This window comes from Bufo bufo, chromosome 9, assembly GCF_905171765.1.
Source record: "Bufo bufo chromosome 9, aBufBuf1.1, whole genome shotgun sequence".
Taxonomy (NCBI): domain Eukaryota; kingdom Metazoa; phylum Chordata; class Amphibia; order Anura; family Bufonidae; genus Bufo; species Bufo bufo.
Genome location: NC_053397.1, coordinates 35,034,992 through 35,057,950, shown reverse-complemented (window position 1 = coordinate 35,057,950; position 22,959 = coordinate 35,034,992). Strand labels below are relative to the sequence as shown.

Below are 22,959 nucleotides of genomic sequence, written 5' to 3'. Positions count from 1 at the left end.
TCAGCACCCTCCTCCATACATTTTGGACAATTGTCATCAGTTCTAACACCGATTTTTCGTAAAAACACTGGAGTTTTTTAGACTCTGTGGATGATAAACAGTTGTGACAACTTACCCTGTTCACTTACAGACACTCTCGGGACTGCCTCCAATATATCCTCCCACTGATCCTTAGAGATGTCCCCCAAATCCTTTTCCCATTTCCTCATCCTTGTAAGAGGGAATCCTATCAAAAATTTATCTAGAAGCAGAGCATACACCTGTGATATCAAACCTCTCTTTCCTCCAGTTGGAAGAACCAGTTTATGGACCACATCCATTTTTGCTATAGGGCAACCCTTCCTCGTCGTGACATCTCAGTTGCAAATATTGATAGAACCACACTCTAGGAATGTTGAATTCCTGCTGTAGGCCTTGAAATGATTTAAATACATTTGTCTCGATCAATTGACCTATCCTCATTACTCCATGGGATTCCCAATTTCGGACTCCTGATAGAGAAATGAATTCTGGCATCAAGCTATTGTTCCATATTGGGGAAAGCTCACCTACCCCACCAACACCCCTGATCGATTTCACCTTTGTCCACACTTTTTTCATAAGCTCTATAAGCAATACTTTCTCTCTCCCCCCATGCATCCCTACGCCCTCCAGAATACCCATAAGATCCCTACTACCCAACCAGTGTTGCAGTATCTTCCCCGTCACATCTGGTATCTGAAATTCCATCCAACCCTTAAAATGTTGACACTGAGACGCTAAGAAATAAATCCAGGCGTTAGGGACAGCCAAACCACCTTCAGACTTAGGATATTGCAGCGTCTCCAGCTTAATCCTAGCTTGACCATATTTCCAGATAAGATCTCTGAATATCGAGTGTATTTTCCTAAATCTCTCAAATGGGATCCATACAGGGGCGTTATTCAATATGTATAGTAACTGAGGCATCATTACCATTTTTAAGAGATTCACTCTGCCCACCACCGACAAAAAGAGTCTACCCCATGTCCTAGCCTTCAGCCTAAAAGTATTTAGCAAAGGAGTTAAATTAAGTTCTTCAAAATCCAACAATCTCGGTGTTATATATAGCCCCAAATATTTAAACTTGCCCACCCAGGGTACCAAACTATCTGCCTGCGCTCCAGAGAGTGCCTGTCCGTCAACCGGCATCAAGGCAGACTTCTGCCAATTTATCCGGAGCCCAGAGAAGCCACCAAATCTATCTATTAAAGCCATGGCCGCATCCAGAGAGCCCCCAGTGTCACCCAGAAATAACATAGTGTCATCAGCATACATCGCCACTTTATTTTGCGTCTCACCATATCTAAACCCCACAATATGAGGTGACAGGCGGATAAGGGCTGCAAGTGGTTCAATTGCTAGAGCAAACAACAAGGGTGACAATGGGCACCCCTGTCTGGTGCCTCTGGCCAAAGAAAAGCTATCTGACAGCCCCCCATTAGCTCTGATCCGTGCCTTTGGACTTGAATACAACACTTTCACCCACTGAATGAACCGAGCACCAAAGCCCATGACTCTCAAGGTTTCCCATAGGTAGTTCCATTCAACACTGTCGAACGCCTTGGCGGCGTCTAACGCAAGTAAGGCCCTATCTCCTCCATTATCTGCTGGAATATTCAGACTGGCATATACTCTACGGATATTTATAGCAGTCGATTTCCCAGGCATAAAGCCAGTTTGATCCGGGTGCACTATAGTTAGTATTACCCTGGACAGCCTGTTCGCCAACACCTTCGCCAGGAGCTTCACATCAGCTGTTAATAGCGAAATTGGTCTATAAGAATCAGGAACTTTGGGATCTTTCCCAGGCTTAGGAATAACTACTATGATAGCCTCCTGCATAGAATGTGGTAGCGAACCCGTCTCCAGAGAATATTCAAGAACCTTAAGTAATTCAGGAAGAAGTACCCCCTGCAATTTTTTATACACCTCCACTGGTATACCGTCTGCCCCCGGTGCCTTACCGTTCGCCATCCCCCCAAGAGCTGCCTCCAACTCCTCCAGCGTGATCGGCTCTTCCAGTCTCTCTCTATCCTCCTCTGATAACACAGATAGCTGAGCCTCAGCCAGAAAGGCGGACAAGGCCTCCTCCGAGCTAGATGCCTTGGAAGCATAGAGAGAGACATAAAAACCTTTTAGAATATCTAATATCCCTTTTGTATCCTGGCTACTATTTCCGTTACCATCCATTAGGTCTTGTATACAAGAAGAACCCCTCTGGGCCTGAGAAACCACTGAGAGCAGATGCCCAACTTTCTCTCCCTCCTCAAAAGATCTTTGGGAGTAAAAACTACGTTTCCTCTCTGCAGCCTGTAGTAGATGACACCTCAGTTGTTCCTGAGCTACCTCCAGCGTCTCACTATTAGCCATGGTGGGGGTTCTACCAAACTCCCTTTCAGCCTCAGTCACTTGTACATGAGCTTTAACATCTGCCTCTCTGCATTTAGATTTATGCTTACTTATTTATTTGATCAGTACCCCTCTCAGAAACGCTTTCATGACATCCCAGACTCCGTGTATTGAAGCCGTCCCTCCATTAATAGAAAAGTACTCCCTGATCTCCCTAGTAATCTCAGACAGATCCCCCAGTACATTCAGCCAATGCGGGTTACATTTCCACAACTTCGGTCCCTGCCTAAGCACGCCCAGGCACACATCAACCTGCACCAGGGAATGGTCAGACAACGACCGAGGGTGATAAATAACATCTCTTATCAGTGGTAGCATAACATCATTAACCAAAGCCAGATCTATGCGTGATAGTGAATGATGCGTAGCAGATCTACATGAAAACACCCGCTTATCCGGGTTGCGCAGCCTCCAAACATCAAGTAAACCAGTTTCCCTCATAATATTCTTTAGAGCCACACTCCCCGGTGATCCACTGGCACCTTCTACCCGACACCTATCTATGGAGTCATTCAATGTACAATTGTAGTCCCCCACTAGCAGCCACGGCAGTCCAGGGAAGTCCGCCACAAAGGTCATAATATCCCTTATTAAAGGGGAAGCAAAAGGTGGAGGCACATACACTGACACCAACACCACCTGGATCCCATCAATCTTGCACACCACACACACATACCTGCCCTCAGCATCCACACATTGCTTCAGCTGTTCATACCTTATACTTTTATGCACAATCACACTTGCGCCCCTGGAGTGAGAGGAATGGATTGCATGTACCACATGTCCTACCCAATTCTTGTTCAGCCACTGCACATTATCATTGGACAAATGCATTTCCTGCAGGCAGCAGATAGCCGGCTGAAACCGACCCAAATATTGAAATATACATTATCGTTTCCGTGCATCCGCCATTCCCCTCACATTCCAGCTCAACACTTTAATCACCTGTGTCACGATGAAAGATTACAGCATGTTTGAATCTCACACCCCATACTAATGTCACTCTCACATAATTCACGCCCCTCACCCATCTCTGACCCGTCACCCTCCCACCCCCATCCCTCCCCCTCCCCAGTGATCAGGCTACCTTGAACAATTTCCCCCCCAACCCCCCCCTCCCAAACATCCAACTGTAACTCGGGGCAATCTGTAAGCACCATGCCCAATGCTGAACAAACATCACTTCTGATTCCAACACTCTCCCTCAGGTAGAGAATCCTCTCCACAACTGGGAAACACATTTCTTATCCCAACTTCCTACTCCTGCGTCAGGATCTACCGTGTGGTATCAACACTCAATACACTTTATAACTGGTGTAACATTAAAGTGACATTAGGGTGCAATCCTATGCATATAAAGTGTTCTGCAGTCATTTTCAGTTAGATTTGACACTGGGTCAGTAAAGGATCCCATAGATCTCACACAATACATCAGGTTGGACCCTCGTTGTTCTGCTTGTTGCCAGCTGAGAATATGTTTCTTCTGCTGCTTCCTGTCCTTGCTGCTCTGCGCCGCCAGATCTGGACTGTAATAATGTGTCGCTTGCTGTATCCTGCAGAATGTGTCTTTCTGGAAAGGTCAGGCCTCGCTGGCACCAGCTCCGTCACCACACAGCTTAATATAGAAACAATAATGGGGCAGCTGCTGCCATGACTTGGCTCCAGTCACTGCGTTTCCTGCACCACACGGGTGGGGGTCTTACAGCCCTCTGAGTCATACATTGGAGACGGCGGTGGTGGTCTTACATTACAGAAAGTGACATTTCCCATTGTTAATGCATTTGTTATTTGATGCCTATTAACCTTTTAATTCCTGATTAGACTTTGCCATTTGACTAATGTTCGAAAGACAACAGGAATTGAACTGAACCCGTAGTTCCACTGATTATTTTGTAGCTAAACTCCTGGATTTGGCCCCGTGCACACGGACTGTATCCAGATGCGGTCTGTCAGCCTTCTGCGATTTTATTTGCGGTCCCATTATTTTCAACAGGTCCGTGTTTTTCGGACTTTGTCTAGCTTTCTGTTGAACAGAAAAATTTAGACATCCGGACGCGCAAAGCACATGGCTGATCCACATCCAAAAGGATAGAACATGTCCTATTTGTGGACTGCAAAACGGATACGGTCATGTGCATGTGGCCTTATGGGGAGAATCTGAACGGGCAGATCTCGGGCGTAAATACCCTTTCCTTGTTTGGGAAACTTAAAGGGGTTGTCTCACTTCAGCAAGGGGCTTTTATCATGTAGAAAGAGCTAATACAAGGCACTTACTAATGTATTGTGATTGTCCATATTGCTGGCTTGATTCATTTTTCCATTACATTATACGCTGCTCGTTTCCATGGTTACGACCACCCTGCGATCCAACAGCGGTGGTCGTGCTTGCACAATATAAGAAATAGCGCAGACCGCTCTGGTGGCCAGGACCGTGGGAGCGTACATCGGCTGGTCCCTTTTTCTATAGGATTGCAGGGGGGTTGTAACCATGTAAATAAGCAGTATCTAATGTGATGCCGCCAAAGGAGGCAATATGGACGATGACAATACATTAGTAAGTGCCTTGTATTAACTTTCTCTACATAATAAATGCTATTTGCTGAAGTGGCATAGCCTCTTTAAGGGGTGCCATTCTTATCCATTGGCGGTTCCTGGTATTGCTCCAAAGCCTATAAGAAAAGCCCTGGACATACACTTATCCATAGGGGTCCATTAACCCGGCAGATGCCAAAATTTCCCGGAACAGGAAAAAGTCTGCATATTTTTTTTCTTTTTTTTTTCTTTCAAACTATAGAATACTGTTCTATTACGTATACAAATAAGCAGTAATAAATGGACGACCTATCCCATTATATGCCTACACCGTCACAGGTATACATCTAGAGGTTTTCCTGGTGTGTATGTCAAACGGAAGGGTCCATTGTGATGAAAACTGAGCCTGAGGGGCCTTTTACGTGGGCTAAGGATTGGCTGAATTATAGGGGACTAATCTAAATCTGCTAGTAACTCAATGCTCGACTTGTTTGTTGGGTGATCACATTGTTCATGCAGCACCAAGAATCCTCGTTTGTCGGCAGCACATTGCCCTGAGACTGTATGGGAGACGCCCAATCTCAGTAAGGATTGTTTATCCCCACACAGCAGCGATCATTGCTGCATGTAGCTGAACAAGTGGGGAATGAACGCTCCTCATTCCCAGTCATTGTCCCCTCTGTCGGACTGTCTGAAAAGGCCTCAATCAGTATGGAGTTGTTCTCCAGTGATCAGCCGATTGCCCCTGGTCTGCCTCCTCAAACCTGTTCGCTCCAGATGTGTTATTTTCAGACTTGACCAGCATCAGCGGAGATGTGTAGACGAAGATCTCCCAGCAATAGTGATATTGCATTCTGAGAGCTCAACTGAGTCAGTCCGTTAAAACTAGATTGTTCATTCCTAGGCTTGCTTAGTGTGTCATCTCCTACTTCTGTACAAACAGTATATCATCGCTCTAAAAATGAGAGGAGCCCTGAAGGATGAGATGGCCTTAAGGACCAAGTACATGTGACCTCTTAGAGGCAATTCTAAAAGGAGTTCAGCGACTCAGGGTTTAATAAGACAGGTGAATGGGAATGATACCAAAAACATAGGAACTTTCTAAGGATGGGCAGCAGGGATGAGCGAATTGTCTTCGGATGAAAGCGGTACCTTGGAACCGAACCCGAGTTCGGGAAATGGTTTTTTAGAGTACAAATTAATTTATGAAGTTACTACCCGAAGTCTTATGAGACTTGACGAAGCAATAACTTCGGCTCATCAGGGCCAATACATTCTAATACTGTAAGGAGCTCCTGCTTCGTACAGTATTGGAACAAAGTTTTATGCGAATCGACTTCTGATGAAACATTCGCTCATCCCTAATGGGCAGCACAAAATACTGAATGTGTAGTATATTAACCTGTACTAACCATTTTGGTAAGAAAATTTTGGCTAGGTTATCAGTATATTAACACCCAGAACCCCCACCTATCAGCTGTTTGAAAACGCACTGGCGCCAAGGCCTCTAAGCTCATCAGGCACAGTGCCATCCATTTGGTAGCGGCTGTGCTTGGTATCACGCTCGGCTCCATTTACTTCAATGGGGCTGAGCTGTGCCTAGGTCATGTGACCGATGAACGCGATGTCACATGATGATGGCTAACCTCCAGCACTCCAGCTGTGGTGAAACTGCCACTCCCAGCATGCTTCATTCATTTCTATGGCGTTCTGAGAACAGCCAAGTCAGAGTACATCTTGGGAGTCGTAGTTTAGCTATCATAGATTCTAGACTAAGCTGCGAGAAGGCCGTTGCTCTACTGCGTGCGCCGCTGCCTTCCCAAAGAGCTGGGTCCCTGGAGTCGGACCCCACCGATCAATAGAGAAGTCTCTGAAAACCCTGATGCATTTCCCCAATCTCCAATCCTATTCTCTCTATGCCCCGTCTGCCCTTCAGTTTTAGCTACACTAAGGCTAGTTACAAGCACTTCATGTGCCAGTATGCCCTGCATGTCCTGAAAATGAAGCCAGTGATCTTTCCACGGCCCCCTATCATTGCCGGTGGCCAAGACAATGGTCCGGGCACTTATGTACAATGTCAATTTGTATGCTTCCAGAGGATGAGAGTTGGTCATGTGATGAGCATATGGGCTAATCACCTTTTATTAAAGGCCTGTCCCACAAAGGACATTTATCACTTAACTGCTAGGACCCCCACTGATTGCTGGAATAGGTGTCACAAGACCCCTGTGCTTTTTCATAGACTAGAAATGGGGTGATACGGTACATGCTTGACCTCCAGGCCATACAAGCGCCTCTTTACTGCGGTCATGCAGTGAGGAGCAACTGGGGGGTGGGGGCTCAGGACCCCTGTTCTAGTGATCATTGTGGGCCCAAATAATGAGACCGCCGGCGATCTGACATTGAACATTTATCCTCTAGATCAGTGGTCCCCAACATTTTTTGCACCAATGACCAGTTTCATGCAAGACAATTTTCCCAGGGACCGGGTGGGGGGAGGGAAGGGAGCTGGAGTTATGGGGCGGGGCTTAGGGGGTGCTTGTCGGGGCTGGCTGACTCACGCGCATAGCAAAACACAAGGTGCATATTAAAATATAAAACGACTATATAAACTGACTAGGGTCTCTGCTGCACCTAGTCTCTGCTGCACTGTACCGTATTTTTCGCCCTATAAGACGCACCTAGGTTGTTGATCAGACCTCAGATCAGACCCCCAATGCCTCAGATCAACCCCCCAACCTTTAGCCATCTATCGGCCCCCATGTCAGCCATGAGCCCCTTATGTCAGCCATGAGCCCCTTATGTCAGCCCCCAGGGCAAAAAAAAACCACTTACCTCTCCTGCTGCTGGTCACCATAGCGATCCTCTTCATCCTACTGTCGGCTGTCCCTGCACAGCCGATAGCCGAGCCGAGGACCAGGAAGCGGTGAGTACAGATCCTTCACCGCTTCCTGGTCCTCCTGTACTAATGAAGCGCTTCATTAGTACCGCGTTAAAGACTGCCCTGATCGCTGCGACCCGGCAAACAATCTTCCAGGACCCGGTCCTGGGCCGTGGCCTGGCGGTTGGGGACCTCTGCTCTAGATGGGTGGTAGATTTCAACTGTGAGGAAACCCTCTTCAGGGTCAGCTCTAATAACTTCGCTGTGCACCACGTGACCGGGGCAAATATCAAGCCAGCAATGAAGAATCCCATTTATTGACGGTAAATGGATGTGTGAAAAATCATGTTATGATAGAGATTAAATTGGGAAATAGTTTTTTGTTATAACAGAGCCAAAATCTTTAAAACCTAATTGCTGTGGCAAGTTACTTTCTGTTACGAAAAAAAGCTCCAGTTCGGAGAGATTCTCTTTACTCGACTATAATTGTACCCCTGGTGTTTGTGTTTATGTATTTTTTTAAGTATTCAAGATACAAATTTGTTGATCCTCCATGTACCAACACCAAAAGGTCTCCTTTCACCCAATTTAAGAACTACATGAATAGGCGAGTGGTCAGATTGACCTCTTGGTAGGTAGGTAGCATCCACTACCAAAGACAACATATCCTGGGACACTATAGCTAGGTGAATCCTAGAGAGAGATTGGTGAGAGCTGGAGAAACAGGAGAATTGGCGTATGTCCGGATTTCTCACTCGCCAGATATCGTGTAAATCCAGCTCTCGTAGTACTGTGGCAAAGTTAGTGTGTCTATCTGCACCCGATGCCCCCATCCTGTCCAACCTTGCAGACGGGCAAGTATTGAAATCGCCAATTGTTAGAATCGGACACAGAGGGAGCTTCTCAACATAGGCCATTATCTCTTTCCAAATTTCACCACTATAGGGGGGAGTAATATATACCGCGACAAGGATAAAGGAGAAGTGGTAACAGGTACAATACAGGCAGACATATCTACCCATAGGATCTATACGAGACGAGTGACATGTAAATGGCAGAGATTTATGTAGAAGAACACTCACCCCCCCCCCCCCCCCCAGAATGCGTAGAGAGTGTCGAGTGATATGAGTGGCCCACCCACGATTTGTGTAGCAAGTGAGTAGTGTTGGGAACCAGATGCGTGTCTGACAGGCAAATCACTGCAGGCTGATAATGCTGCAGCGCAAGAAACACCGCACCATGTTTTGCTGCCTCTCCCATTCCCCTAACATTCCATCCTACAATTCTTAGGCTGCTTTCACACTCTTGTTTGGTGCGGATCTGCACAGACGGATCCACACCGATAATACAACCGTCTGCATCCGTTCAGAACGGATCCGTTTGTATTATCTTTAATATTGCCAAAACGGATAAGTCTTGAACACCATTGAAAGTCAATGGGGGATGGATCTGTTTTGCATTGTGTCAGTGTCTAGCAGCTTTTTGGTGTCCGCCTCCAGAGCGGAACGGAGGCAAACTGAGGCATTCTGAGCGGATCCTTATCCAATCAGAATGCATTAGGGCAAAACTGATCCGTTTTGGACCGCGTGTGAAAGCCCTGAACGGATCTCACAAACAGAAACCAAAACACCAGTGTGAAAGTAGCCTTAGTTTGTCAGCCATATTCTGCATGGTAATAAGACATGCCAGGATAAATATTTCAGGAACTCTGGTGCTCTGACCATCTCTCCATCCAAAAACCAGATTATCAGTGTACCCGTCTCACCGCTAAACCCACCCAGTCCCCAAACCCATATAAACAGTTTAAACGTAAAGATGTTTTCCAGAAATGTGTTCCATAAAGAATGTAAAAAGATATATTCCGTATATGGGGCAAAAAAACATTCCTGTAGGCGGGCACCGGCATAGTTTTTCTTTACTATCAAAAACATATTTTGAATAAACCTCAAAAAAGGTTGCTTCTCTAACCTGCCTCGTAGGCAGTACAGTCTGCAGTGTGCAACATACAAACGAATGATGTACTATATAATATGTGTCCTCTCAACCAAGTGGCCTAAAACAGACGTATACACTCTAGTAAAAGGATACTACCTATAGTAAGTATTATTACAGTTCTATCAGAGGTCTAATACTAATAAGAGAAACCACAGTAACCCACCAGCTGATTGCTGTTAGTAGCTTTGACAGTTATAGGAAGAGATCTGTAGCAGAAAGGACACGCCCTGACATGAGATACTCTGCTGATCTGCTAGTCTGAATAAAAGAATGGCAGAGCGACTGGAGAGCTCTGTATCCATATGGGGTACAGATGCACAGGGCATCGTGCTGCCTGGTTGAGATATTGTCACAGGCTGTATAACTATTTGCACAGTATCAGGTATGAGTTTGCTCATTCCTACAGCAGTGACGGCTCATGTCTATTTCCGTCCCTGCTAAGTCCTTTAGCTTCCATATGCATGTGCTATGATTCATCAAGATTAGTGCGCGCGGTGCCCAGCAATCGCCCATCGTGAGCTGTCACTTTTTGGATCTATTAATAAAGCAGGTGCGAGGTTGCAAGTGAGTTTGGAAGTTACAAAAGGTCGCCCCCTTGGAAATGGCCTGTATATGAAAGCAAGGAACATATCAAGAAGGGTCGGGGGTATTGTATGTCAGGGAATCCCTAGAGAGAGCAGGTGATCTCCAGGCCTGCCCATGCTGCCGCACTAGTTGGCTTCCTTGTCCCTTTTCAGTATTATACCCTAGGAGCATTCATTACTTTATCAGTAAGCGTCGGTTCACATCACGTTTTTGCCAACCGTTTAGTATATACCTTGGGGGGGAGGATACAAAAGCGTAGCACGACACGTTTTTCTATCCTGTAACTCTATGGTGACGGATGCCACTGTATGTCATCCGTTAACAAATGTTTTTTTTTTGTGTACGTTAAACGGAGGGCGAAAACATGTGAATCCAGCCTAACCTGTTTGTGCAGGGAGATACTGACGAGATTAGGCCGAGCGCACTATGCGGCCAAGTTATTTCCATTATTTTGCTAGTTTAGAGGAAATAATGGAAGTGCCGGATTCAGTACATGGCTCAGACGAAGGGAGCTGAAAAGACCCTCTTGACTACAATTCAGGAACCGGTTTTTACTGGACAAAAACCCTGCATGCTGGACTTTTTTGTCCGGTCTTCTTGATGGGATCTGCAAAAGAGACCCCAAATGTAGCGTTCAACGCAAATGTAAATAAGCCCCCCACCCTATTGCTAAATTGGGGGGGGGTGGAGAAAGCCAGAAGCTATAAGGACTTGATGGCTTGTGCAGGAGCTGTTAGTAGTTAGCAGCATAAAACTGCTGACAGATTCCCTTTAAACAGTGGTGTCTGACAGCACCTTCCTCCTCTCTGCCCATTGAGGACACATGCACGCTTGGCTAAGCAGGCATGTTTCTGGGGGTTTCGAGAGAACTTCTCCATGCTGCCATGCTTGGTGGGACTTTCCACACTTTGCTGGTGCATCTAAGGCTACTTTGACATTGTTATTTTGCGGACCAGTCATGGATCTGCAAAAATGCTTCCGTTACAATAATACAACCGCATGCATCCATCATGAACTGATCCGGTTGTATTATGTCTTCTATAGCCGTGACGGATCCGTCTTGGACACCATTGAAAAGTCAGTGGGAGACGGATCCGTTTTCTATTGTGTCTTGCTCCGCACCACATCGCGGACAGAAAAACGCTGCTTGCAGAGTTGTTATAGCTTTATGGATAGTATCGCTAACCTTTTATCTTCATCATCTAAGGGAAGGAGACAACTCGGTAGTCAGCATTACAATGTCACTGGGTGAGGGCCACACGTGGCTGAATTTTTCCACCACAAATCTGCTGCCGAGTCCTCATGTGTTACTTACGAAGCTTGCTGCAGATTCGGTGCTGATTTCACCCCTATACATGGAAGGGGTGCGATCCACTGTGAAATTCTGCAGCACTTCCTCAACGTTACGAGCATGCTGAGGGTTTGAATCTGCAGCATGCTTGTTTTTCTGTGACATGCAGATGGCGTTTTAAAGCCCACATCCACATGTATTCACTGAGGATGCGCGGAGTGGAATCCGCCATATCTGAGCTTCTTACCGATTGGTTAATGATTTTATCCTCATTTCAGCAGCCGTTCATTTTTTGACCATTAATGGAGCTGATTTTCATCCAAAAGCAACTGCAAAGCCAACTTTTTTTTTTTTGTCAGTACAAAGTTGGAAGAAGCTGGAAATCTGACTGGAAGATGATCTGACTTGGAGAGATTAAGTTCGTTCAGTTTGATCTTTGCCAAGCACAGTTTACGTCGCCGCCAGTCATTTCATCATATATATTGGCCAGTCTCCATATTGTGAACATTTGGGTATACATTTATCCATTTTAATAATCGCCATTGTTTAACTTTTGCCACGTAAAGTGAGATTGAAGAATATTTGATCACTTGGACAGCAGTGCGGCAGCAGCGGCCGGGCTTCTCCCCAGCCCATGTGGATGGGTGGGCTCTGCCTCTGCTTTATATAAGGGCAAGGAATGTGCTTCCCCGTTCTGTGTCTGTGGCTTGCTTCCCTCCTCTCACCAGCGTCTCTTCTGTTTGACAGACAAACTCATAGAAGTGAAGCATCTGACTAAAGCCGATCAGGAATCTCTGCATCTGAAAGGTACAGTATCCGGGGGGTGGTATGGAAAGTGCATTGTGACATATGGAATGACTGGATCACTACTGAAGAGAGATTCGTATTTGCGGAAGAATACAGTTTCATGGTTTTGGATATTACGTACTATAAATTCCTGGATATGATAAGCTTGCTTCATATATGCCCGCTTATACACTTTGCTTCTTGTACATAGTCTATTAGTTCTATATGCTGCATTGTGCCAGGGCTTGGCTCTCCAGCAGCTGTAAGGGCATGCGGGCAGTTGTAGTTTTATTACAGCTGGACCACTGCTTCTATAGCCCTCAGTGACGTGCCATGGCTGAGAGTTGCTGGGAGTTGTAGTTTGACCACTTTACTGCTACTGGTTGTAGATCTATTCTTATATTGCTGTGACAGTTATGTGCCAGTGGGCACCGGGTCACTGTAGGGCAGTATAAACCCGTAGTCTTTATACAGTGTCTAGTATTGTACTTCTCTTGCATATAATAGTTATGTAGATTACGGAATTAGTGTGACGCATGATCAGTACAAGGATAATGAGGGAAAGCCATTATGACATTGTGACATGTGGGGGGCACAGCAGCTGCGTATTCATATTCAATCACTTTCCATTTTGAACATGTCCCATATGATAGGTGGACTGCCGATGTGGTTCGACATGACGCCTTCTACTTGGTTAGATTTTGCCAGCACTCAAAGGGTAAACTTGTGTCGCAGCAGTGTGAGTGTTGGCAGCGATGGAAGTGTTGGTGTCGCCCCGCGCTGTATCTCACCCCCTCCTTCCACATCTCATTCCTAAGTGTTTAGGGCACCAGTAGTTTTGTCCATAAATGGTCCCGCAGGATGGGACTGATAAGTGTCATTGCTTTTAGGTTGTTGCTGGTTAGTACTGGACCTGGATTTCTTTTTTTGCCTAGTTGACAGCTTGGTCTTTCAGTTGCTGAACTAAGCTGCGTATTCACACCTATGTCTTTTGCTTCCATTGGAGGTATATGTATACTGACCCCTCGGACTTATCCCCTTATAGGCATACATCTGCCCTTGACTCCCATTGTAACATGTGTGACAGATTTTGCTGCGGATTCACCGCAGTTTTCACCCTCTGCATTGCAAATGGAGAAAGCGCAGCATAGATTGGCCTGCTGCAGATTTAAAAACCAGCTGGGGGTGTTCTTCACATCACATGGATGCAATTTCCTAAAATCTCATCCACTTTGCTGAGACCGAAAAACCGATTTCCTTCACACAAATCCATGGCAGCAGATCCGCAGCATCTCATCCCTGTGTGGATGCACCTTAAAACGGGTGTCCGTGTTCAGAGCTGACCCTAACCCGAGCATAACCCCTTCTTCCCTCGTTCAGCATGAATGAGTGGGGCACCAGAGAATTTCTTGCTCCGATGCGCCCCCTTGCCCTGTGCTGCATATTGCAGGGCAATGGCTTTTTTCTTTACCTCTGGTGACGTACTAAGCTTTTCATGGGTATACTAGGCAGACACTTCCACCTAGCAGTGAGCCCGGGGACGTCACCGGCACCAATGGGTGGTCTTTAGTGCTGCCCTAGACTGTAAAACAGGCTAGGGCAGCGCTATAGACTGCCCATTAGTGCTGGTGATGTCACCGGGATCAGTGCTAGGCAGAAGTCTCTGCCTAGCAGTGTGACAGTGTAAACAAAACAGCCCTTGCCCAGCGCAGGTCAACACAACAGCATGCCAATATTTTGTAATCCACTTAAAAAAAAATTACTGACGCCCCTTCCATTATCTTTACGTGACACAAGGACTTGCAGTTAATGTGACTGACACGTGGCACATTTCTCCAGGACAGATAGCTGCTTGGCGAAGTGTCCTGATGTAGCTGGAGTCAAACCTTTCATGATGGACAGCAGTTTCCCTTTAAGGCTCCATTCACATGTCCGCAACGTGTTTTGCGGATCCGCAAAACACTGACAGCGGCAATGTGCGTTCCGCATTTTGCGGACCGCACATTGCCGGCACTAATAGAATATGCCTGTTCTTGTCCGCAGTTGCGGACAAGAATAGGACATGTTATATTTTTAGGGTCCGCAATTCCGTGTCCGGGCAGCACATCGTGCTGCCCCATAGAAATGAATGGGTCCGCAATTCCGTTCCGCAAAATGCGGTATGAAATTGCGGACCTGTGAATGGACCCTAAATCACCTTCGAGTTAGAAGTCACATTCCTAGAAATACATATAGATTTCAATGGGGCTTCTGTGGAATGCAGTATATATGTGTGTGTATGTATGTGTATATATATATATATATATATATATATATATATATATATATATATATATATATATATATATATACCAACCAACCAACCAACCAACCAACCAACCTGGTGGTCCTTGTAGGCTGGTAGCTGATGGATAAAGATAATTCCATTCCTCGTTGCTGTCATTAACATTATACAGTTTTGATAATAACCTCCGGCTAATTCTTGCAATATCTTTCTTTACCTTTCTTTAAGGGAGTCCTGCCGAAGTGAAGGATTCAGACTTGTCAGACACACTCAGCCCCAGCAAGGAGAAAAGCAGCGACGACACTACAGGTAATGGCTTTAGTAATCACATGGCGGATATATTGCTGTGTTTTTTCACTTTTCAGTTGCATACTTACAGGGTTCAGTCCCTTAACAAAAAGCTACCCTATGAACAACATTGGGGAATAAGTGCTTTTATTGACCATTTCCATTCATCCAGCAGTGAGGTTAATAAGCATGTCCTCGATTACTTGTCTAGTAAATACTTTCATATGGTTATAGAATAAACGTATCTGCATACCGGAGTCCATGTCCTGCATGAGACAGGCCCTTGTTCAGCTGTAATCTGCACCATTGCTGCCAGTAGAGCAGTTTTATGTATGTACCCAACCTAAAACTGCACATGTTCATAATTAAAGGGGTTCTCCGGGAATTAAAAGAATGAAAATACTTAAATATTACTTTATTATAAATATATTCTTAAATACCTTTCATGAGTTATAATGGCTCATTTTGTCTGGGGAGCAATCATTAAGAGAAATAAAATGTCCGCTGACCTATTAGTCCACACAGAACCTGTCCTTATCACACAGGGAGACAAGTTACTTCACAACACTGAGCTAAAGAGCTGCCTCATCCTCCTCTCTGCTCTGCTCATCAGGGATTATGACCCTGAATACAGCTGATAAGATCTTTAGCTGAATCTCTGTGGGAATGGAGTTCATAAGGAGACATAACAGGGCGGAGGGTGTGGGTAATGGGCAGCAGCACTTGTATGTAGTCTCTATTACCACAGTCTGTCCGTCCTCTCTGTACTTCATGTCTCCTCATGAACTCCATTCCTGCAGAGACTCAGCTAAAGATCTTATCTGTATTCAGGATCGTAATCCCTGACGAGCAGAAAGGAGGAGGGGGCAGCTCTTTACCTCAGTATTGTGAAGTTTTGTGTACTAACAGGACAGCCGCCATTTTATTTTCCCTGATGATTGTTCCCCAGACAAAACGAGCCATTATAACTAATGAAAGGTATTTAGGAATATATTTATAATAAAGTAATAGTTAAGTATTTTCATTTTCCTAATTCCTGCAGAACCTCTTTAAGATCTGTAATATGACACCCACAGCCTGACCTGGGCCTGTGATGTATTTTCAAGTTCATGCCAAGGCAAGCAGCATAGAATGATCTCCTCTATGAGAGAATATAGTGTCTCATAAAGGTACCATATGGCGCCGCAAAGTGTGCCTACATGACCCCGACACAGAGATGTAGCGTCTCCATGACCCCGACACAGAGATGTAACGTCTTCATGTGCCGCCATACGTGGTCCATTCACATTAAAGTAAGAATTTAAAAAATGTGCTGTTTGAAAAACTGTTTCATGTAATATTTTTCTTTTAAACTTAGACGGCCAAATGGATGAGCAAGAACTGAATGAACCACTTAATAAAGTTATATTAAAAGGTGAGCTGCTGGAATTGACCACCCACGTTATTGAGAGTATTTTAAAAAAAATCTGAAATATAACTTTAGAAATGTTTTCCCGTCTGGAAAATCTGTGTTCATATACAATGTTAGGTAATGGTGGGGGTCCTCTGTTCAGAGTCCTGTCCCAGATTACACATACTTTCCATTTATCTGAATGGGCATGGTGTAATGCTCTATTTCCCCTCCGGAGGCACTGCAGGGAACAGTTCATGTTCTAGTAATATGGCCCATTTTGATCTGCGCCTCAAGTGACTCATCAAATAAATTGGAAAGCAGAAAAATCCTTTTCTGGACATATAAAGTGCGTCTGTCAGCAGATTTGTACCTATCAAACTGTCTGACCTGTTACATGTGCGCTCGGCAGCTGAAGGCATCTGTGTTGGTCCCATGTTCATATGTGTCCGCATTACTGCGACAGATTATGTTTTTATACATGCAAACGAGCCTCTAGGAGCAGCTGGTACACCTAGAGGCTGTGCTCTCTCTGCAACTGCTGCACCCTCTGCACTTTGGGCCAAGCATTGAAAACATCTCTCCTGGCTCTGTAAATCAAAGTGCAGAGACCATTGCAGTTGCAATAGCAACCAATGACGCCATGCGCTCCTGCACTCAGAAGAAATCCAGGCCGGTATCGCACGGTCCGTGTTCCACGGACGTTTGCATGAGGCTTTATCAGAACAAACGTTGGTAGGAACATTTGTTCCCGATAATCTGCTCGATAATTGGGCAGTGTAAATGCACCTTTAATTCCCCATCATCCCTGTTCTCTACAATATTACTAAACATTTGGAACTTGACCCTGTCATGTTGTCTTCCGCAATCTAGTTTAGTGAATTAATAATCTAATACCCTCTGATGTGTTTCTTTAGATGAGCTGCATAATGTACAGTCTGGCTCTAATGACGCAAAGCAGGACCTCCAGCAGCTGCGCAGAGAGTTGTCAGAGGCCCAGGATCTTGCAAAATCCAGCAGACAGAAATGCCTGGAACTTCAAGGTAATAACATTTATGTTGTGGCGGCCAGTGGGTGTATACACTGAGATAGAGACTACAGGTGTAAGCATGCCTGCAAACCAATGGCTCCACCACTCAGGCAAAGTCTGTTCCTAGAGGATTAGAAGATCCTAAATAGGACTCCTATTTAAATATGATGGACATTTCCATATTTCTGTTACTTTTTTCGTGATTCCATTAGGTTTTATCACAATACCAGTTAACTCCTTAAAGCATACCTCCAGTTATAAAACAACTTTTCATAAATATAGTTCAGGTAAATATAAGAAACTTTGTAATATATTTGGTTAAAGAAAAATGCCTCTACCTGCTTTTATCAGGCTGCATTGCTCTTTCCTGCTTTTAAGGCTACTTTCACACTCGTGTTTGGTGCGGATCTGTCATGGATCTGCACAGACGGATCCGTTCAGATAATACAACCGCATGTATGCTTTCAGAACGAATCTGTTTGTATTCTCTTTAACATTGCCAAAACTGATCCATCTTGAACACCATTGAAAGTTAATGGGGGACGGATCAGTTTTCTATTGTCAGATTGTGTCATAGAAAACGGATCCGTCCCCATTGACTTACATTGTGTGTCGGGACGGATCCGTTTGGCTCAGTTTCGTCAGACGGACACCAAAATGCTGCAAGCAGAGTTTTGGTGTCCACCTCCAAAGCGGAATGGGGACGGAACGGAGGCAAACTGATGCATTCTGAGCGGATCCTTTTCCATTCACAATGCATTAGGGCAACACTGATCCATTTTGGACCACTTGTGAGAGCCCTGAACTGATCTCACAAACGGAAACCAAAACGTCAGTGTGAAAGTAGCCTTAACGTCGATGTCTATGGAGAGAGGAGGGGACTGCTGGATGGGAGACACACAAACTACATTTTCTGAGCACTGTTACACTTAGCACTTTTGACTTTGCTGTATCTAGTAGTATAATTCGCCACCGCTGTTCAGACTTTTAACTTTGCTGTATCTAGTAGTATAATTCGCCACCGCTGTTCAGAGTGAGTTAATAAATCAGTTAGTAGCTGGCAGCCACCTCCTCATCCCTTCATCTCTGTCCATAGTCTTTTGTGAGTGAGGCTGGAAACAGGAGCTAGTAGAGTGAAATGAGGAGGAAAGCGGCCTGAGAAGCCCAGGAGGAAGCATTATCCTTTAATGAGATATATTAAACAGTTTCTTATATTCACCTGCACTATGTATTTATGAAAACTTGTTTATAACTGGAGGTACACTTTAAAGGGTTTTCCCAGAAATAATTTTTTCTCTACAGTGATTTCTGCTTTTTTATTTCAAAGTTTATGGGGCTGATGATTAGATCCCTGTAACGGTCATTGTGCACCTCCTTATCAAAATTTTGTTAATGAAAATATAGGCTGAATTTAGTTTTGATATATTACAGACCGATGATTCAGATAGCGGACCGCTCACTACTAAAATGCCTCAACAGCTGCGGTGCCGAGTGCAGTGTGTCGCATTTTTTTACACTATCACTGTATAAATAAGCCCATTTGTCAGCCACATAACAAACTAATAGAAAAGACTAAGAAGGATAAAGAACCCAATTGTTAAAACACTACTTGCATCCCGACTGTGGCAGTGGATAAGGCTACTTTCACATGTGCGGCACTGCGATCCGGCTGCTTGTTCCAGCAGAGAATGCCGGGACTCGGCCAGACACAAACCGCAGCAGTGCCGCATCTGGAGAATTCTTTGTCTGTATACACGCTGCAGATGTGAAAGTAGCCGTACTAATGCCTAATAATATAAAGATCGGTCTTAATGGTTTCAGGCTAACACCAGGCAATCCTTTTATACTGAGACAAGGTTTATTGTGTTTCACTCCCAAGTATCTAAACCGTAGGTAACGTAGACGATCATACAATTCATTCCGTCATAATGAATTTGAAATTAAACCTCACAATTGACTATAGTAGATAATATATCATTATATATACTAATAGACACTATAAAGTCACATCCAGAGCGCTGTAATACACTATAAAGCAATGATGGTAATTGCCCAAAAATCATCGTTTGTACTTACAATGCTTGATTCCAGAGGCCAATGTATGTCCTGAAACAAGGAAAGCAAATGCAAACAAGCACGTTATCTTTTTTAGTTTTTCAACTTTTTGTGGTTTTTATATTTTTATTATTTATTATATTTTTATATTGTAGTTTTAGATTAGATTATCTTGTACAGTTTTGGTGTATTATTTTCTGGATTAAATATGCAGTTGGTTATACGATTATCTTCATTGCCTAGAGAGCCAGTGAATACTCTTATTATATTACTGTCCTTGATGAAATCACGTAGTTTAGTATTCTGTAGTCTACATGAGGCCTAGATGGCTTTTTTTTTTTTCTTCCTCTGTGTGCCTTTAGAGAGTATTTAATTGGGCATTATATTTTCAGCACTTCTCGAAGAGGAGCGGAAATCCAGTAGAAAACAGGCCGAAGAGTCCACTAAGCAGATTCAGCACCTCCAAGGTACTCCCCACTCAGTCTTTCAGGTTCAATGTAAGACTTGGCTGTTCCCATCTCCTAACGTGATGGCGAATCTCTGTGATCAGTGCGAGTCTGACCCATGTACACAGACCTTTTAGAGACCGAGTGCCCAAACTTCAACATAAAACCCACTTATTTATCACTAACATGTCAATTTAACCTGAATACTCAGTGCAATATATTATACCTTCCATGTACTCTATCATTTAGCTATAATAGCCTGCCTACAGTGCTCTGCCTGTGCTGTTCATAGCGCGCCCTGCGCTGATGATTGGCTGGAAAAGTTTAAGGCATGTTGGTACACCATAGACTTTTTCCGTGGTGCGTGTGCCCACAGAGGGGGCTCTTAGTGCCGCCTCTGGCACCCATGCTATAGGTTTACCACCACCATCCTAGGGAATACCCCTTTTATTACCGACCCGCAAAATATATTGTTCTATAAGATGTATTTGTAAGCAGTTTTATGTAATTAACAAGAACCTGTCACCATGAAAATGCAGTGTAATCGGCAGGCAGCACGTTATAGAGCAGATTGATGTACAGTTTTGTGGGAAAAGATTTATTTTAGGTAATTTTCTGGGCTTTGGAGTCCAGGAGGCGGTCCTATCAGTAATTGACAGCCTCTCCTCTATGACTGTATATACAGAGAGAGCTGTCAATCACTGATGGGACCGCCTCCTGGACTTCAAAGCCCAGAATGAGCAGTAATTAATATGAATGAAATACTAGTTTTACGGACACTTTTACCACAAAACTATAGATCAGTCTGCTCAGCTCCTGCTTTACAACATCAGGTTCACTTTAAGGCTTAATAACTTTCTGTTAAGCTTATACACTTTTTACACATTTTAGCAAAGAGTAAATTACATGAATTCTGATGATCCACAGCTGCCACTAGAGGGCGCAAACAGCATATGGACTTTTATGGGTCCAATCAAATTTATGCAGAGACCATCCCTTTTAAACATAGTTTTTGAGCAAAGGAATATGTTCCTTTACTGACTATAGAGCGATAGAAGCATTTCTTGCACGAGTAGCAGGTTGAAGCCCTGGTATTGCAAAGGTTTTGGTTTTTTTTCCTCCTCAGCTCAATTGCACAGGTTACAAGAAGAGATTGAGATCTTGCGTGAAGAAAAAGAGAACGACATCACTAGTACCCGGGAAGAGCTGATGAATGCTCAGGAGGAGATCGCCATCCTGAAACACGTCTCTGAACAAGTGGCTTCTGAAAGAGAAGGCGACATAGCAGAGCTCCAGGGAGAGTTACAGGAAGTGCGGTTTGAGCTGGAGCATTGGCGTAAAACAGCGAGTCAGTACGAGGCCGAAATTGTCAATCTGCAGGCCAGTTTCCAGGCCCAGTGCAAGGACCGAGAGGACCAGCAGATGTCTGAGGCAGCTAGGTTGCAAGGTCCGTAGTGTGCCGATAACCTGCCTTAAACGTCATTGTTATTTCTGTAAATAAGGCTACATGCACACGAACGTTAGGGCTCCGTGCCCGTGCTGCGGTCCGCAATGCACGGGCACAGACTGTGGGGCAGCCGCATGCGGATTCTATTCACTTGAATGTGGTTCTATTCACTTGAATGGGGTCTGCACTGCAAAAAAGTAATGCATGCGCTACTTTTTTGAGGTGCGGAGGCATGGCCAGAAACACCACGGAAGCACTCCGTAGTGCTTCCGTGGGGTTCAGATCCGTGTCTCCGTTCCGCATCTCCGTGATTGCGGACCCATTCAAGTGAATCGGTCCGTCATGCGGAATGCACGCGGCCGGTGCCCATGTATTGCGGACACGCTGTATGCGGGCCTGCAATACGGGCCACGGGGGGCACACGGTCGTGTGCATGTCGCCTAAAGTTTATTCATTGTAAAATTAAGTGGTACAGTGTTCCAGTATTCTTTCTGTGATTACTTCTCCTCATTTTTAGGATCTGTGCTTGCTGGCAGTTAATAGAAGTCTGTGGTTTACTTCCAAGGGATGGAAATCTTTTGCTGCTCATGTGATGGGCTATAAGATCTGTGTACTGTAATGAGCCGCGCTCCTGTGTGTCCATCACGTGACTAGGACAGAGCTGTTCATCCAGTGGAAGAAAACAAACAATGACTGCAAGCAGAGATCTTGAGAACCTGGATACACAAGAAGTATATTGGCAATTTGTTAACTGTTTATGAAAGAACAGCCATCATTTGCTGCAATCTGTGCCATTTTTACAATAAAGTCATGCACTTTCATTTAACTGTCCTCTCCATCCCTTTACAGCTGAAATGGAGAAACTTCGAAAAAGTGTTACTTCTCTGGAGGGTGAATGCTCCTCTCTACAGAAAGAGAATGCTGCTTTGACTGGAGAGTGCCAGAGAATAGAGTGCGAGCTTCACAGGTGAGGGGGTTTATTTAAGTCTTGTTGCTTAGGAACAATTAAATTGGAAATCCATATTTTTTTTTAATATATATATTTTTTTATATTGATTACCTATACTCAGAATAGGTCATCAATATTGGATCGCTGGGGGCCGACCCCCAGCAACCCGCCAATCAACTGTTTGAAGAGAAAGCAGCGCTCATACGACATAAGTTATCAGTCGGCCCTTGTTCATCTGACAAAGGCCAAAAACAGAAGTCTTGTGTCCTCACTCAGGCATATGTAAATTGGTGTATTTTTTTTAGCCTCCAATTGTATAGAATTATAGTAGTCTGCAGAGGCAGCTGGAAAAAAATTATACCACATAGTATCCGTTTTTTTTTTTTTTTTTTACATGTTAACGTTTTAACTTTGTGCCTATGGGTGACTTATGCCGCTTTGCCTATATAAACATTGACATACATTTGAGGCATCTATTGGACTATTGTCTGAGGTGGAAACAGTGTGTATATGCTCTAGCCCTTCTAGACAGAGCTAGTTCAAGAACACGTTTTACAATAAGCTATACAG

General features: G+C 44.5%; 1 protein-coding gene across 5 annotated transcripts in view; it reads left to right on the top strand.

Moving 5' to 3' along the window:
• Positions 1–22,959, top strand: part of LOC120978601 (sarcolemma associated protein) — a 136,039-nt gene that overhangs the window by 103,125 nt on the left and 9,955 nt on the right. For 4 of the 5 annotated variants that reach the window (XM_040406839.1, XM_040406838.1, XM_040406837.1 and 1 more), the window contains 7 exons: positions 12,462–12,521; positions 15,013–15,093; positions 16,430–16,486; positions 17,380–17,505; positions 19,940–20,014; positions 21,120–21,440; positions 22,290–22,407. In XM_040406839.1, coding sequence (XP_040262773.1) covers positions 12,462–12,521; positions 15,013–15,093; positions 16,430–16,486; positions 17,380–17,505; positions 19,940–20,014; positions 21,120–21,440; positions 22,290–22,407 — 838 coding nt within the window. Of the gene's footprint in view, positions 1–12,363; positions 12,522–15,012; positions 15,094–16,429; positions 16,487–17,379; positions 17,506–19,939; positions 20,015–21,119; positions 21,441–22,289; positions 22,408–22,959 lie in introns of those variants that run through there. The other variant, XM_040406841.1, reaches the window with a different exon arrangement.